Source organism: Eimeria maxima, genomic scaffold (genome assembly GCF_000499605.1).
Source record: "Eimeria maxima Weybridge genomic scaffold, Emw_scaff711, whole genome shotgun sequence".
Lineage (NCBI taxonomy): Eukaryota > Apicomplexa > Conoidasida > Eucoccidiorida > Eimeriidae > Eimeria > Eimeria maxima.
Window position 1 is genome coordinate 992 of NW_013566708.1, and position 16,702 is coordinate 17,693.

Here is a 16,702-nt window from a genome sequence, read left to right on the forward strand (position 1 = left end):
AATAGAGGAAAGGGGTCCTCATCTTAGCAGCAAATAGGCCTGCTGCTGCTGCTGCTGCTGCTGTTGCTGCTGCTGCTGCTGCTGCTGTTGACGTGTGTCTGCTGCTGCTGTTGTTGTTGTTGCTGCTGCTGCTGCAGCAGGAGAGTTAGCGGCGGTGTTTGTTTGTTTTGTTGCTGCTTTTGTATAAGGATTTGTTTATATAAAAAGATATTTCTTTAGAAGCAATTGTCTGCATGCAGCAGCAGCAGCAGCAGCAGCAGCAGGTCGTGCTGCTGCTGCAGCTGCAGCTGCAGCTGTCTATATATGGGGCCTCCCGTTGCTGTCGTGCTGCCTGCGGGCCTTAAAAGATTAGGGTTTAGGGTTTAGGGTTTAGGGTTTATGTATTGTTTTATTTATATATTTATTCTATACAATAAAGTGTGTGTCTTTTATATTTTATTTATACAGCAGCAGGCAGCAGCAGCAAAAGCAGCAGCAAGCCTGCAGCAGCTGCCTATACACCCGAGAGGTAGGGGCCTCCTGCTGCAGCAGACAAACCCTTTTCCCCCTTTATTTAACCCTTTATTATACATATACCCAATGCAGCTTCTTAATCAGGGCCCCCTTATACAAGCAGCAGGGGCCCCCTTAGCAGCAACAGGGGCCCCCTTAGCAGCAGCAGGGGCCCCCTTAACAGCAGCAGGGGCCCCTCTTCCATCAGTAGCAGGCCCTCTTCCAGCAGCTGGGGCCTCCCTTCCACCAGCTGGGGGCCCCCTACCAGCTGCAGGGGCCCCCTTACCAACAGCAGGGTCCCCTCTACCACCAGCCGGGGGGCCCCTGGCTGCTGTAGCTGGCCCTCTGTCTGCAGTAGGGTCCCAGATCACTGCAGCAGGGGCCCCCATATCTAGTGGGGCCCCCACTATCACTGCAACAGGCCCTGCATTGGGTACTGGGGGCCCCTCACTCTCAGCAGCAGATGCTGCTATGGGTGTGCCTGCTGCAGCAATGCAAGTCCTCTCCCTCCCTCCTGCTCCTCTACAGGGGGCCCTTACGGGGGCCCTAGGAGGGGCCCCCCCGGGGACCCTCTCAAGGGGTTCCTCTGGGGCCCTATCGGTGGGCCCCCAAGGGTCCCTCTCGAGGGCCTCCTCCGGGGCCCTTACGGGGGTATCCCAAGGGGGCCTCACGGGGGCCCCCCAAGGGGTAGGGGGTTTACCTGTGGCACCTTTATCTGTCTCTCCTTCTCCTGCTTCCCTTGGGGGGGCCCCCCAGGGGCCCCTACAGCGATCTGGCTCTTTAATGGGTACTGTACCCTCCTTAGCGATGTCTTTATCTCCTGCTCAATCCTTCGATATGGGTAGTCTTGTGGGGGGCCCCCGAGGGGCCCTCCAACCCCAGCAAGCAGCAGGGGTACAACCATCTGCTGCTCTGCAGCTGCAGCAACTGCAGCAGCTGCAACAGCTGCAGCAGCTGCAGCAGCTGCAGCCCCAAGGGGGGGCCCCCTGTGTTGCATTGAACCCTCCTGCTTCCTCTACCCAGATAACGGGGCAACCAGCAGCAGCAGGACCTGCAGCAGCAGCAGCAGGAGCAGCAGCACCTGGATTGGGGGGCCCCACGGGCATGCAGACCCTTCCCTCTGTTTCTGTCACTACCTCTCCTGCTGCTGCTGTTCTATCGCCTATGCTGCCATTAGCTGCTGCTGATGGTACAGGGGGCCCCCAAGGAGGGCCCCTAAGTGGGTTGGGGGCCCCCTCCGTGACTGCCACCCCCATGCAGGGAAGTCTCGGGCAGCTGCTGCCTGAGTCTGCTGCAGCGCATGCAGGCGCACCCCCTCTGCTGCCTCCCCTAGGGCAGATGCTGCTTGGGGGAACTCAGCAGCAGCAACAGCAACGGCAGCAGCAGCAGCAACAGCAAGCTGCTGCTGCTGCTGCTGCACTGGGAAACATTAACGCAGCAGTTGCTGCAGCAGGGCCCCCAAACCCCTCTCTTGCCTTCTCTAGCAACAGCAGCATAAACAGCACCAGTGAGCAGCAGCAGCAGCAACAGCAGCAGCAGCAACAGCAGCAGCAGCAGCGGCAGCTGCTGTCATCGGGTTCAGGCAGTATAGAGGGGCTACTCAAGGGGGCCCCCAAGAGGCAGCTAAGTGTGGGGCCCCTCCCTCAGCTGTATGTACCCCCTAATCCCTTTGCTAGGCTGCCCGTAGGAAGAAACAGCATCAGCAGCAACAGCAGCAGCAGCAGCTACACATCTCCTGCTGCTAGTACTCTCCCTGGGGCAGCTCCGCCTGTTCCTCTGACCCTCATGCCCTCGCTGCAGCAGCAGCAGCAGCAACAGCAGCAACAGTTGCAGGCTGGTCTGCTGCAGCAACAGGTGCAGCAACTGCAGCAACAGCATCAGCAGCAACTGAAGCAACAGCAGCTGCAGCAGCAGCAACAACAGTTGCAGCAGCATCTGCAGCAGCAGCAGCAGCTGCTGCAGGAGCAGCAGAAGGAAACCTCCCCCAGCAGCAGCAGCTTGCCGCCGTCGCAGGAGCTGCTGCAGGAGCAGCAGCTGCTGAAGCAGCAACTGCAGCAGCAGCAGCAGCAAATTAAACAATTAGCAGAGAGACTGCATGCAGGGGAGACAGGGAGACTCTCTGCTGCTTCTTCCTTTGAATCCAATGCTACAAATAAGCAGCAGCAGCAGCAGCAGCAACTGCAGCAGCAGCAGCAACCGCAGCAGCCGCATCCGGAAGAGCCGCAGAAGAAGCAGCAGGAGAATCAGCAACAGGAGCAGCAGCAACCGGAGCAACAGCAGCAGCCGCAACAGCAACAGGAGCAACAGAAGGCGCAGCAACCACCGGAACAGCAGCAACAGCAGCAACAGCAGCAATTGCAGCAACAGCAGCAGGAGCAGCAAGCGGAGCCCCCATTGGCGCTGCAGCAGCCCGAGCAGCAACAAAAGGAGCAGCAGCAGCAGCAGCAGCATGTACCAGAGCAACAGCCACTAATGCAGCAGCAGCAGCAGCAGCCACCAATGCAGCAGCCACCAATGCAGCAGCCGCTGCAGCAGCCACTGCAACAGCAGCAAGAAGCCCAACAGCCCGAGGCGCAGCCACTCACTGAGCCCTGGCAGCAGCAAGAGCAGCACAAGCAGCACACCACGGAGGAACAGCAACAGCAGCAGCAACAGCAGCAGCAGCAACAGCAGCAGCGTCGTCGGGCCTTTGAAGATCTGTGGGACACCTCAGAGCAGCAGCAGCAGCAGCAGCAGCAGCAGCAGCAGCAGCCTTTTCCTCCCACGTTTGAAATTCAGCAGCAGCAGCCGCAGAAGCCGCCGCAGCAGCAGCAGGCGCAGCAGCCGCAGCAACAGCAGCTGGCAGAGGAGCCTAGACCCTTTTTGTGGCCAGATGCAAACGAGCAGCAGCAGCAGCAGCAGCAGCAGCAGCCACAGCCGCATCCAGCGCAGCAGCAGCCTCAAGACATGCAGCAAACAACAGAGGAGTTACAGCAGCAAAAGCAGCCGTCGCCAGTGCTGCAGCAGCTGCAGCTGCAGCAACAACCCGAGCAAGAACGGCAACAGCAGCAGCAGCAGCAGCGGCAGCAGCAGTTGCAGCAGCAGGATGACGACTTCCATAAGCTGCTGCTGAAGCAGGCGCAGCAAATACAGCAGCAAGTGCAGCAGCACGACGCAGAAGTACAAGAGCAGCAGCAGCAGCAGCAGCAACAGCAAGAGCAGCAGCAGCTGCAGCAGCAGGAGCAGGAAATGCCGGTGCCACAGTTCCTTCAGCAGCAGCCGGAGGTGCAGCAGCAGCCGCAGCAACAGGAGCCGCAGCAACTGGAGCAGCCGCAGCAGCAGCAGCAGGAGCAGCAGCCTGCGCCGTCACCTTTTTCTCCTTGTGTCTCCGATGTGGGGATAGACGAGCCCACGGCACCGGGTGTGTTTGCTGCTGCTGCTGCTGCTGCTGCTGCTGCTAGTGTTGTTGCTGCTGCTGTTGTTGGTGCTGCATTTGCTGCTGTCGCTGCTTCAACTTCCTGGTTTGCTGCTGCCTGTCCCCTGTCTCCTTTTATTGTCTCCTTTTGTGTCTCCTTTTTGTGTCTCCTTTTTGTGTCTCCTTTTTGTGTCTCCTTTTTTTTTATTGTCTCCTTTTATTGTCTCCTTTTGTGTCTCCTTTTTGTGTCTCCTTTTGCTGCAGTGTCTCCTTGGAAGGAAGATCCAGCTTGGCTCTTTGAGGATTCAGATGGGGGGCAGATGCCGCCTCCTGCAGCAGCAGCAGCAGCAGCAGCAGCAGCAGCAGCAGCAGCAGCAGCAGGTGCAGCAGCAGCAGATGCAACAGCTCCTCCTGTTCCTTTTAATGCCTCAGAGGAAGTGTCTTCTGCAGCACCGTCTCCTTATATTGCTGCTGCACCTGACCAGCAGCAGCCGCAGCAGCAGCAGCCACAGCAGCAGCCGCAGCAGCAGCAGCCGCAGCAGCCGCAGCCGCAGCAGCAGCAGCCTCCTCCCTTCCCTTCGTTCTTTATGGATCAGCAACAGCAACCGGCACAGCAGCTTCAAGAGCAGCAGCAAACACAAAATGAGCTGCAGCAGCCGCAGCAGCAGCAGCACGAGCAGCAGCAGCAGCAAATGCCGCACCAGTTGCAGCCGCAGCAGCAGCCAGCGTGGGGGATGTTGACAGACAGATCCCCTGCAGAAGCAGAACCAGCACCTGCAGCAGCAGCACCTCCAGAAGCAGCAGCACCTGCTGCTGCTGCTGCTGCTGCTGCTGCTGCTGCTGCTGCTGCTGCTGCTGCTGCACCTCCTGCTACAGACCCCTTCTTTGCCGCAGCCTCCTTACCTCAAATCCCTCCAGCTGCAGCAGCTGCAGGAGCAGCAGCAGCAGCAACACCAGCAGCAGTATCACCACTAGCAGCAGCAGTATCACCAGCAGCAGCAGCAGTATCACCAGCAGCAGCAGCAGTATCTCCAGCAGCAGCAGCAGTATCACCAGCAGCAGCAGCAGCGTCACCAGCAGCTACAGCAACAGTACCATTTCCCCTGCTGCAGCAGCAAGAGCTGAGCACGCCTAGCACAGGTGCAGCAGCAGCAGCAGCAACAGGAGAAGCTCCTGCAGCAGGAGAACATGATAAGGTCTACATACACCATAGTGTGTCTCCTGCAGCAGCAGCAGCAGCAACAGCAGCAGCAGCAGCAGCAGCACATGGTGTGGGGCCACAGGGGCTTCCTTTTGCCATCAGCAGCAGCGGATTGTTTGCTGTTGCTAGGGGGACCTCCGTTAGCTGCTGCAGCACAATGCAGCTGGTTGCTGCTGCAGAGAGCTCCCCTGCTGTTGCTCCTGCAGCAGCAGCAGCTGCTGCTGCTGCTGCAGGTCCTGCTGCAACACCTGCTGCGGTGCTGTGCCAGCTGCTGCTGGAGTACCCGGGGCCCCTAGGGGCCTCGGACCCTCGCACTACTGCAGCACTTGTCTCCTTTCTTAAGAAGGCTGTTCGCGTGCGCATGCAGCAGCAGCAGCAACAGCAACAGCAGCAACAGCAGCGGGAGGTGTGTGCTGTACAGGCAGCGGGTCTGTGGCAGCTGTTGTTGCTGCTGCTGCAGCACAACGGAGACATGTCTGCTGCAGCACATCGTCTCTTTCCTAAGAATGAGCTTCCTGCTGCAGCAGAAGCTCTTGAGGCCCAGCAGCAGCAGCAGCAACAGCAGCAGCAGCTTAGCAGCAGCAGCTGCTCCTGTGGGGGTCTAGGGGCTGTGGGGCGACAGCTGTGCTGCGGTGATGCAGCAGGTGCAGCAAAAACTGCTGCTGCTTTGGGGCTGCATGCGCATGCATTAGCAGTAGCAAATGCAGCAGGAGCAGCAGCAATAGACGAGGCTGTTGCTGCTCTAGCTGACACTCTTCGTCCTCCTTCTGCTGCAGCAGCAGCACCACCACCAGCAGCAACAGAAGCAGCAGCAGCAGCAGCAGCAGCAGCAGAGTGCTGTAGAGGAGGCGCATGCAGTGTATGGATAGCAGCCCTTGAGTCTCTCTATCGTGCACAAAGCAGATCTATCAATAACCAGCCCCATCCAGGTTAGTACGCATGCATGCATGCATGCATGCATGCGTCCATGCATGCAGAGGTTGCATGCATGCATATGGATGTTTGTTTCTTACCTTTGCTGCTGTTGCTGCTGCTGCTGCTGTGTGTGCAGATGCTCTGCGCGGTTGGTTGTTTGTAGCAGCAAATTGCTGCAGCACGCTAGGCCTCAATCACCCAGCAACGCAGCAGCAGCTGCTGCAGTTGGGGCTTGCATTGCATGCACTGCAGCAGCAAGACCCTGCAGCAGCAGCAAGAGCAGCACCTTGTGGGGCTATGCATGCAGCACAAATTCTGCTGCTGCTAGCAGGAGAGACACCTAAAGAAGATGCAGCAGATCATATCAAGCTTCTAGGTAGGCCTTCGTTGCTGCTGCTGCTGTTGCAGCGGCTGCTGTTGCTGCTGCTGCAGTAGCTGCTGCTGCTGCTGCTGCTGCTGCTGCTGCTGCTGCTGCTGTTCTTCCGGTGACGTAGGCTATTTTATTGACCTCCCTGTATACATGCACATCTTTGCTGCTGCTGCTACCATCATGCGTTGTTGCTGCTACTAATGCTGCTGCTGGATCTGCTGCTGCTGCTGCTGCTGCTGCTGCTGCTGCTGCTGCTGCAGGTGGCTGCCCTGGATCGGATTTGCTGCAGGAGGCTGAGCAGTTAATATTAACAGAAACATTTGAATATATTCTTCGTATACAAAACCCACAAGTCTGTACTGTTGCTGCTGCTGCTGCTGCTGCTGCTGCATTTGTTGTTGCTGCCGTAGTTGCTGCTGGTGCTGCAGCTGTCTTTGCTGCTGTCTGTACCTTTGTGGTACAAAGGTACACTATATTAGCGTTTGTTTGCTTTTTTGTTGCTGCTGCTGTTGCTGCTGCTGTTGCTGCTGCTGCAGTGGGTGTACGTACACCTGATTCCTTACAAAGTTCGTTTTGCTTCTCTTCTAGCGGAGTTCGGTCTCCTTAAACAGGTGCGTACTTGCTGCTGCTGCTGCTGCTGCTGCTGCTGCTGCTGCTGCTGCTGTTGCTACTGCTGCTGCTTCTTCCCGGTGCTTCTGGTGCTTCTTGTATTGGCGACATTGCATGCACTCCGTTGCTGCTGCTGCTGTTTCTGCTGCTGCTGCTGCTGCAGGCGGAGAGGTATTGTGAATTTGCTGCTGCTTCCCTGAGGGCGCAGCCGCAGGTAAAAGTGCCGCAGCAGCTACGTGAGTTGCTGCGTCAGCAGCTGCAGCAAGTGCAGCAGCAGCAGCAGAACTCCTTGCTGCGACAACAAGACAGCATCCTTACCCAATTACGACGGGAACGTATCCAGCAGCAGCAGCAACAGCAGCAGCAGCAGCAGCAGCAAGAGTCTGTTAGTGGTGGTACAAGAGGGACAGGTCTAAGCACGAGCAGCAGCCGCAGCAGCAGCTCACCTACAGGCACCTCTCCAACGCCCTTCAACAGCAGCAACAGCAGCAGCAGCAGCAGCAGCAGCAGCAGCAGCTGGCTAGGGGGTATGTTTGTAGGCCTAAAGAAAGCTGTCTTAGGGGGAGAAGAAAAAGAAATTGGCGTCGCTAATACTTTCTATTATAATACAGAAAAAAAAAGATGGGAAGAAAGAGGTATAATTGCTGCTGCTGCTGCTGTTGCTGCTGTTGCTGCTGTTGCTGCTGCTGGGGGTGCTGCTGGTGGGGGTGCTGCTGGTGGTGATGATCGTGTTTTGCTGTTTCTTTTTGCTGCTGTTGTTGCTATAAAGAAAGATAGGTACAGCGACGAAGAGATGAATGGGCATTTGCTGCTGCTGCTGCTGCTGCTGCTGCTGCTGCTGCTGCTGCTGCTGTGTTCTGCTGCAGGAAAGGAGTCAGAGGCTGACCTAGCGGAGGAGCAGCAGCAGCAGCAACAGCAGCAGCAAGCTCCTCCCCCGCCACCAGCAGCACCTCCTGCTGCATGCACTGCAGCAGCAACAAGGGAAGCAGGCCTAGACAGGAGACGAATGTATGTAAACCCTTTTGGGGGCCCCCAGGGGGGCCCCCCTGCAGCAACTCCCTTGGGGCCTCCTGCCGCAACTCCCTTGGGGCCCACCTTAGAGGGTACTGCTGCTAAACCCTCGCCGCTGCCCAATGGATGGGGAGCTGCGCATCGCTCAAGTAAGCCTATAGGCTAGGGTTTAGGGTTTAGGGTTTAGGGTTTAGCGAGCAGGTAGACATAAAGGGTTTAGCCTCTCGAGGGTTTAGGGTTTAGGGTTTAGGGTTTAGTGTTTGTTACAGATGGTCCATCTACAAACCCTATCTCCTCTCCCTTCGGAACTCCTCCTCCTGCTGCTGCAGGAAGCAATCAGCAGCAGCAGCAGCAGCAGCAGCAGCCGCTGCAGCAACCACTGCAGCAACCACTGCAGCAGCCACTGCAGCAGCCGCTGCAGCAGCAGCAGCAACCTGGGCTTGTTGCTGCTCCCTTAGCCCCTCCCCCTTTCCCTTCTTTCCTTCGTTAAGGTGTATATACACCTCAGCTCTTTGTTATTATTTATTTATTTGCTGCTGCTGCTGCTGCTGCTGCTAAAAGGAGACAATAGGAGACAATTTAAATATTTATATTCAATGTGCTGCTCATTTAGCAGCAGCAACAGCAGCAGCAGCAGCATCAAGAGCAGCAGCAGCAGCAGCAGCAGATGTATTTATTTCTTGTTGCTGCACCTTTCTTACTAGTTTTTTTTTCAATAGCATCTACTGCAGCAATTGCAGCAGCAGCAGCAGCAGTGACTGCTGCAGCAACAGCAGCAGCAGCAGCTGCTGCAGCAAATCAATATGCATGTTTTTCTTTTCTTACTGTCTCTAACAAATGCCTGAGCATCTGCTAGGGTTTACAAATTAGGGTTTAGGGTTTAGGGTTTAGTATGCATGCGGCTAAGAAAACTGCCAGCTGTTTGCTGCTGCTGCTGCTGCTGTTAGTGCAGCAGCAACAGCAGCAGCAACAGCAGCAAAACAAACACAGAGAGATAGATATCTAATTAGAGACAGATATAGATATAATAAAAGGAAGAAAGGAGACAAAAAAAAAAGGAGAAAAAAAAAAAGGAGACAGTCCTGTCTCTGTATAATTATCATATAATTAGGGTTTAGGGTTTAGGGTTTAGGGTTTTCGTTAAAGAAAATTAATACTAAATAATAATATATAATATATATTTAGGGTTTAGGGTTTAGGGTTTAGGGTTTAGGGTTTATGTCTATCTACAACCACCGGTCTGTCCGTAACGAATTAGGGTTTAGGGTTTAGGGTTTAGCGATTAGGGTGTAGGGTTTAGGGTTTAGGGTTTGTTGCTAAGGGGAAGGGAGAAAGTGTTTAATTGTTTCTGTGTATCCATCAATACATGTTAATTACTGTTGCTGTTATTGCTGCTGCTGCTGCTGCTACAGCTGCTGCTGCTGCTGCTGCTGCTGCTGTCTGCATGCGTTATGTACTATTGTCTTTATACAATTACTATAAAATAATAAATAAATAAATAAATAAATAAATAAATAAATAAATAAATAATAAAATAAATAAATAGATAAATAAATAAATAAATAATAAAAGGGGAGGTTCCCCTGCAGAAACCTAGCTCTCTCTCCTGTTGCTGCTGTTGCTGTTGCTGCTGCTGCTGTTGCATGTGTCTAACAGCAGCAGCAGCAACAGCAACAGCAGCAGCAGCAGCCCCAGCTGGCCTGTCTGTACACCTGAATATAATGCATGCAAAAGGGTGTATATAATATAAAAAAAAGCCCCAATTATTATTTGCTTTGTTGCTTTTTATTTATATTTATTTTCTCCCTTTTTGCTGCTGCAGTCTGCAGCTACCTGTCTTATAACAGCCAGCTGCTGCTGCTGCAGCAGCAGCTACTGCTGCTGCTGCTGCTGCTGCTGCTGCATCGGTTAAGATGTACTCGCTGTTTATAAACAACAAGAACGGAAGTCTAGTCTTTCATAGGGTAAGCTGGACTTGTTGCAGCAGCAGCTGCTGCTGCTGCAGCAGCTGCAGCAGCAGCAGCAGACTCCACTGCAGCATCAGCAACAACAACAGCAGCATCAGCAACAGCAGCAGCAGCAACAGAGCAGTAACAGAGCAGAGTTGACATGCATGCATGCATACATATACCAACTACTGCAGCAGCAACAACAGCAGCAAGACACGACCAACAGTAGCAGTAGCAGCAACAGCAGCACCACCACAAGCACGAGCAGCAACAGCAGCAGCAACAGCAACAGCAGCAGCAGCAAATAAAATCCTGCCTATTCCCTTACACAAATTCACCTAACACGAACAAATCTCAATACATCCCTGTCTTAATTTTATCCTTCTTTCTCCTGCTGTTGCTGCTCTTGCTGCTGCTGTTGCTGCTGCTGCAGCAAAAGGTATTGTACTAGTTGAGACACCACAATTTAATCTCCATTGTCTTGAGACACCTACTGGTAAGAAATAACACAAGAAGCAGCAGCAGCAGCAACAACAACAGCAGCAACAGCAGCAGGAGTTATTATTATATCTAAACCCTAAACCCTACTAAACCCTACTAAACCCTAAACCCTAAAAATCTTTTATAGTAATAAATAGATAAAATAAAAGGTAGAAAAGAGTGCAAAAACAAAATAAATAAATAAATAAATATAAATAAATAAATAAATAAATAAATAAATATATATTTATTGTGTGTATAGGTTTACGATTTATATTAATAACATCTATATATATAAATAATGATGAGGGTTTAGGGTTTTTACGTAGGGTTTATATAGCATATACAGATTACGGATTAAAAAACCCTTTTTATGATACAGATATGCCATTAAGATGTCCATTATTTAATCAACAAATTAATCTTATATTTAATCATTATATTAAACATTAATTTATTCCTCCTCCTCCTCCTGCAGCAGCAGCAGCAGCAACAGCAGCAACAAAAAGGAATACAAGATACACGGAGACAGCAGCAACAAAAACGGCTGCAAAAGGTGTTTTTGTTGTTGCAGCAGCAGCAGCAGCAGCAGCAGCAGAAGGAGAAGGGAAAGATACAAGAACCTGTATCAACTGCAGCAACAGCAACAGCAGCAGCAACAGCAACAGCAACAGCAGCAGCAGCAGCAGGAGGAGAATGGGTATATCTACGGGTTATGCATGCGCGGTGGGTGTCTTAGCAGCAGGAATATTATTTTTTATTTATTGTGGTTGTGTCTTTGTATTTAATGTAGATACACTCCAACTGCAGCAGCAGCAGCAGCAGCAAGCAGCAGCAAGCTGCTTCCTTGCTGCTGCTATTTATATCTTGCTGCTGTCTCTTCTCTATTTTATACAAACAAGAAGTATCCAATGGAGACACATTAAGCAAAAAATTATTGATGCTGCTGCTGCTGTAATTGGCAGCAGCAGCAGCAGCAGCAGCAGCAGCAGCAGCAGGGTAGCAGCAGCATTAGGGGGAGGACCCTTAGGATCTAGAAGAATTATTGGATGCAGCAGCAGCAGCAGCAGCAGCAGCCGCAGCAGCAGCAGACAGCACATGGAGATGCACCCACTAGTTAATACACACTCAACAGAGAGATGGTAATTCTATCAGCAGCAGCAGCAGCAGCAGCAGCAACAGCAACAGCAACAGCAACAGCAGCAGGAGTGGTAGGAGCAGCTGCTGCAGATGTTGCAGCAGCGGATGCAGTTGCTGCTATTTTGCAGCAACTGCAGCAATAACAGCAGCAGCAGCAGCAGCAGGAGCAGCAGCAGAGACTGCCTGCTGTTGTGCTGCAGTGTTATTTTGCTGCTGCATGCATTATAAGGGTTTTGCTGTTGTGTCTCCTTTGCCTGTGTCTTTTCGTTCCTGCTGCAGCAGCAGGAGCAACAGCAGCAGCTGTAGCAGCAGCAGCTGCTGTAGCAGCAGCAGCTGCTGTAGCAGCAGCAGCAGCTGCTGCAGCAGCAGCAGCTGCTGGTGCAGCAAAGGAGACAGAAACAGAGACAAAATTGTAAACATATAAGATAGACAACAACAGAGTTAGGGTTTAGGGTTTAGGGTTTAGAGCACGAGTACGCGAGTCGCCCTATTGGCGGTAGTTGTTACTATGCAGTGTATAATTAGGGTTTAGGGTTTAGGGTTTAGCAACCCCGTAAGACGAACCTCTATCCTAAACTATGTAGCAGCAGCAGCTGCTGCTGCTGCTGCACGAGCAGCAGCAATACAGCCCAGCTTGCATGCACGGGTAGCCCCGCCCTTGGCTTGCATGCAAAGACAATAAACAAACGAACTGCCACTGCTGCTGTTGCTGCTGTTGCTGCTGCTTTTGCTGCTGCTGCATGCGGTGTCTACTTAAGGGTTTAACCTCTTTACGATTTATAGAAAGAAATACAATAATTAGGGTTTAGTGTTTAGGGTTTAGGGTTTAGGGTTTAGGGTTTAGGGTTTAGGTTTTGTTTAACAAATTGTCGTTTGTGTTGCTGCTGTTGTATCGATACAATCTTCTGTTTGCTGCTGTCTGCTGCTGCAGTTTCCTGTTGCTGCAGTTGCTGCTCCTGCTGCTGCAGTTGCTGCTGCTGCTGCACATTATATATATAGTTGTATTATAATTAAATTATAAATAAAGAAATAATTAGTGTTGCACTTGTTGCTGCTGCAGTTGCTGCAGCAGCAGCAACAGCAACAGTAACAGCAGCAGCAACAACAACAGCAGCAGCAGCAGGATCTGCTACGGTTGCTCCATTTGGCGGCTGGGGCTCTGGTGTTGCTGCAGCAGCAGCAGCAGCAGCAGCAGCAGCAGCAATTTGCTGCTGGTCTTTTTTTCTTTTCTTGTCTCTTTTTATTATTTATTTATTTTATTTTCTTTTTTATTTATTATTTTTATTTGTTTTTCTTTTTGTTTTGTCTCTGTTGGGGGGGGCCCCCCCCTCCCCTTCTGTTTGCTGCTTGTATATAGCTGCTATTTATATATTATTGCTGCTGCAGTTGCTGCAGTTGCTGCTGTTGCTGCTGCTGCTGCTGCAGCGTGTATTAACCATTCTTATTTATTATTATATTTAGTACCCTTTTTTATTTTATTTATTATTTCTTATCTCCTGCTATGACTGCTGCTAGGGGCCCCCAGGGACGTCAAAGGGGGCCCCCAACTTCTAAATTGCAGGGGGCCCCCTCCCTTCCTCCTTTGTCATTAAAGTTCTTGCTGCAGCAGCAGCAGCAGCAACAGCAGCAGCATCATGGGTATTTATTATTGTTGCTGCTCTCGCTGCTGCTGCTATTCCTCAATGTTGTATCAACATTAACAATACCATTTGCTGCTGCAGCAGCAGATTCAGGAGGAGAGGGCCCCCGTACCCTATTTCCTGCCCTTCCTACTAAGGAACCAATGGGGGCCCCCCCTGTAGATATAGTGTATATAACAACAGATCCATGGGGCCCCCCTCCTATAGATCGTAGTAGGGTACAGTCTTCGTCCTTATCCTTATCAATAGGGGCCCCTAAGAGAAGAGGAAATATTAAGATACAACAGGGTAGTACACCTTCCTCAGCTCCTTCTCCTTCTCCTGTTGCTTCTTCTCCTTCTCGTGCTGCAGCTCCACCACCACCACCAGCAGCAGCAGCAGCAGCAGGAGCTAAAGAGCAGCAGCAGCAGCAGCAGCAGCAGCAAGAAGGAGTAGAGGAGGACTGTGACGAATCGGGTAGGCTGTGTAATAAATCGAATTCGACTTCAACTCCATCCAATTCGACCACAATTTATTCCACTATTCCAAATTCCTCTTCAAATAATTCCACTATTCCAAATTCCTCTTCAACGAATTCCACTATTCCAAATTCCTCTTCAACGAATTCCACAATTCCAAATTCCTCTTCAACGAATTCCTCTTCAATTAATTCCACTATTCCAAATTCCTCTTCAACTAATTCCTCTTCAATTAATTCCTCTTCAACGAATTCCTCTCCAATTTATTCCACTATTCCAAATTCCTCTCCAATTAATTCCACAATTCCAAATTCGTCTTCAACTAATTCGCCAATTCCAAATTCGTCTTCAACGAATTCGTCTCCAATTAATTCGCCAATTCCAAATTCGTCTTCGACGAATTTTTCGTCTTCGTCTCCAATTTCGTCATTTTCTCCATCTCCTTCTTCTTCCTCTTTGTCTCCTTCTCCGTCTTCCTCCTTATCTCCTTCTCCTCCTTCCTCCTTATCTCCTTCTTTATCTCCTTCTCCTTCTTCTTCTTTATCTTCTTCTCCTTCTTCCTCTTTATATCCATCTCCTTATTCATCAACAACTTCTGATTCAAAATATTCATCAATTCCTTTCTCTTCTCTCCCCTTCTCCTCCTCCTCCTCCTCCCCTCCCTCCTCCTCCTCTTCCCCTCCCTCCTCCTCCTCCTCCTCCTCCTCCTCCTCTTTATGCCTAATAGATTGTTATGATATGCTCAAGTATGCCTTAGAGAGTTCCTTATCTGAATCTTTGCTTCCTTCCTTACGTCGTTATTTGGGGCTGCATGCAGAGCCTCCTCCTCTTATGCCTTTCTTCTTAGGGGGACCTAGACCTCCTGTTCCTTTCTTATTACCTGTACCTACTGATCTTGAAGGTAAATTCATTATCCTCCTGCTGCTGCTGCTGTTGCTGCTGCTGCTGCTGTTACTGCTGGTGTTCTTGCTGTTGCTGTATTGTTAATATTTATGCTGCTGCTGCTGCTGCTGCTGTTGCTGTTGCTGCTGCTGCAGGAGATATGTTATCATCAGTATTAAAGGAAGGTGTTATAAAGGTGGGGTTGGTGGGTACACGTTATCTTCCTGCTGCAATTCGTTCTCTTCCTCGTCCTCAGCAGCAACAACAGCAGCAGCAGCAGCAACAGCAACAACAACAACAGCAGCAGCAACAACAACAACAGCAGCAGCAGCAGCAGCAAAAAGGAGCAATTATTAAACCTAGTGGGACCTCCTTTAGGGTACTAGAGGCAGCAGTGTCTCTTTTATCATTTAATTATGCAAAAAGATTACCAGGGGGGGGCCCCCTACGTATAGAGTACCGTATATACAGCAGCAGGAGGGCCCTATTTGCTGCTGTTGCTGCTGGTCATGTACATCTTACGGAGCTTGCTGCTCCTTATTCAAGTGTACAGACAGCAGCAGCAGCAGCATTCCCTTCTAATAGATTGCATGCAGCACTTGCTGCACATACACAACCCTACAGCAGCAGCAGCAGCAGCAGCAGCAATAATCAGCAACAGCAGCAAGAAGAAGAGGAGGATATAGATCTATTACTGCAGCAACAACAGCAACAACAACAGCAGCAGCAACAGCAGCAGTATCAGCAACAGGAGACAAGGGACAAATGGGTATGGGGTTCTTCTTTATTTTATTCATTAGTATCTGCAGGGGCCCCCTGGGCAGGGGCCCCCTTGCTGCTAAGTTGTTCACGTTTGCTGCGTCTGCAGCGTATAAGGGATCTAAGTCTGCTGCTGCAGGAGACAGGTAATGTGTCTCCTTTTATCCTTATTGAGTCCTCCTTACCAGAGATAGCAGACATTGTCTCCTCCCTCCTCCCCCCTAATACTGTCTATACCCTTGTTGATTTCTCCTTTAAGGGGGGCCCCCTACCTCCCCCTACAGGCGCAAAAAGTCCCCTTTGTACCCATAAAAGGGTAGGAGGGGGGCCCCTTGCTACAGCAGCAAATGCTGCAGCAGCTAGTGCAGCAGCAGCAGGAGGTGGTACTGCACCAGGAGGAGCAGCAGCAGGAGAGGGTAATTGGGGGCCCCGTGTAGTAGGCAGTAATACAGATGGTTGTATAGGGGGGCCCCCATCAGGGTACTGGGAGGGTAAAGGGGTACTATTAGGGGGTAAGGTACTCTTATTGTCTCTTGTTGAAGCCCTAGCTGCACTGCATGCAGGTGCTGCTGTTGCGCTGCTGCATGCAACACCATTAGGGGAAGTATTATTAACAAAAGGAGACAAAGAGGAGACACAAGAAACAAAAGGAGACACTATAAATAACCAGGAAAAGGGGGCCCCCTTAGATGCAAGTGGGGGCGTAACGGGGGCCCCCTCTCCTACTAGTAGTAATAATAATACTGCTAGTACCCTAACGGGGGCCCTTCCTTGGCTATTAGAAGCAGAGGCAGAGGCAGTTATACCCCTGTCTCCTTTTTACCCTAAGAGGGGGGCCCCCTACTGTATCCCTAGGGACCCTAAGGAAGAGTTTGCTGCTCTCTCTGCTGCTGCTGTTGAGGCAGCAGGAGAGACAAGGAGACTCTTCCTTATGCCCGATGACGAACTATAATCTACAGGTGTATGTACCCTCTGTAGGAGGCCTCTAGGGGCCCCCATAGAGGGCCCCTTGAGGCCCTCATAAAAGGGGACACACACCCAGGGCCCCACAGGCGGGGACCCCAAAGGGGGGACCCCCAGGGGCCCTATAAAGGGGACGGAGAGGGCCCCACAAAGGAGGTGGGGGCCCTAAGCGCCCTTTTATAAGGGGCCCCAACAGAGGGCCCCACAAGAAAACGGGGGCCATTCAGGAGGCCCTATAGGGGGCCCCTTAGGGGGCCCTTACGCGCCCACAGAGGCCGTTATGGGCCCAATAGAGGCCGTAGGAGGGGCCCCTAGGGATCAACAGGGACCGTGCATGCCTACTAAGGGGGAAGAAACGGGGGCCCTTTCGGGGGGGGGGCCCTAGAAAAGGAGGGCTCCTTCGGGGGGCCCTAGAAAAGGAGGGGCCCTTCGGGGGGCC

At 51.8% G+C, this 16,702-nt stretch overlaps 3 protein-coding genes across 3 annotated transcripts; 2 read left to right on the top strand and 1 right to left on the bottom strand.

The window, feature by feature from the left end:
* Positions 1-579: 579 nt before the first annotated feature.
* Positions 580-8,482, top strand: EMWEY_00041570 (sybindin-like family domain-containing protein, putative; the record flags this gene model as incomplete). The annotated part of the gene is made up of 7 exons (XM_013482682.1): positions 580-3,892; positions 4,151-6,016; positions 6,169-6,378; positions 6,940-6,983; positions 7,145-7,616; positions 7,848-8,141; positions 8,262-8,482. 7 exons carry the CDS (start codon positions 580-582, stop codon positions 8,480-8,482), a joined length of 6,420 nt encoding a protein of 2,139 aa, XP_013338136.1.
* A 5,440-nt stretch (positions 8,483-13,922) lies between these two features.
* Positions 13,923-14,570, bottom strand: EMWEY_00041580 (hypothetical protein; the record flags this gene model as incomplete). Its single annotated transcript, XM_013482683.1, has 2 exons — positions 13,923-14,236; positions 14,540-14,570. The coding sequence occupies 2 exons, from the start codon at positions 14,568-14,570 to the stop codon at positions 13,923-13,925; spliced, it is 345 nt and encodes a 114-aa protein (XP_013338137.1).
* A 131-nt stretch (positions 14,571-14,701) lies between these two features.
* Positions 14,702-16,252, top strand: EMWEY_00041590 (hypothetical protein, conserved; the record flags this gene model as incomplete). Its single annotated transcript, XM_013482684.1, has 1 exon — positions 14,702-16,252. The coding sequence occupies one exon, from the start codon at positions 14,702-14,704 to the stop codon at positions 16,250-16,252; it is 1,551 nt and encodes a 516-aa protein (XP_013338138.1).
* Positions 16,253-16,702: the final 450 nt, after the last annotated feature.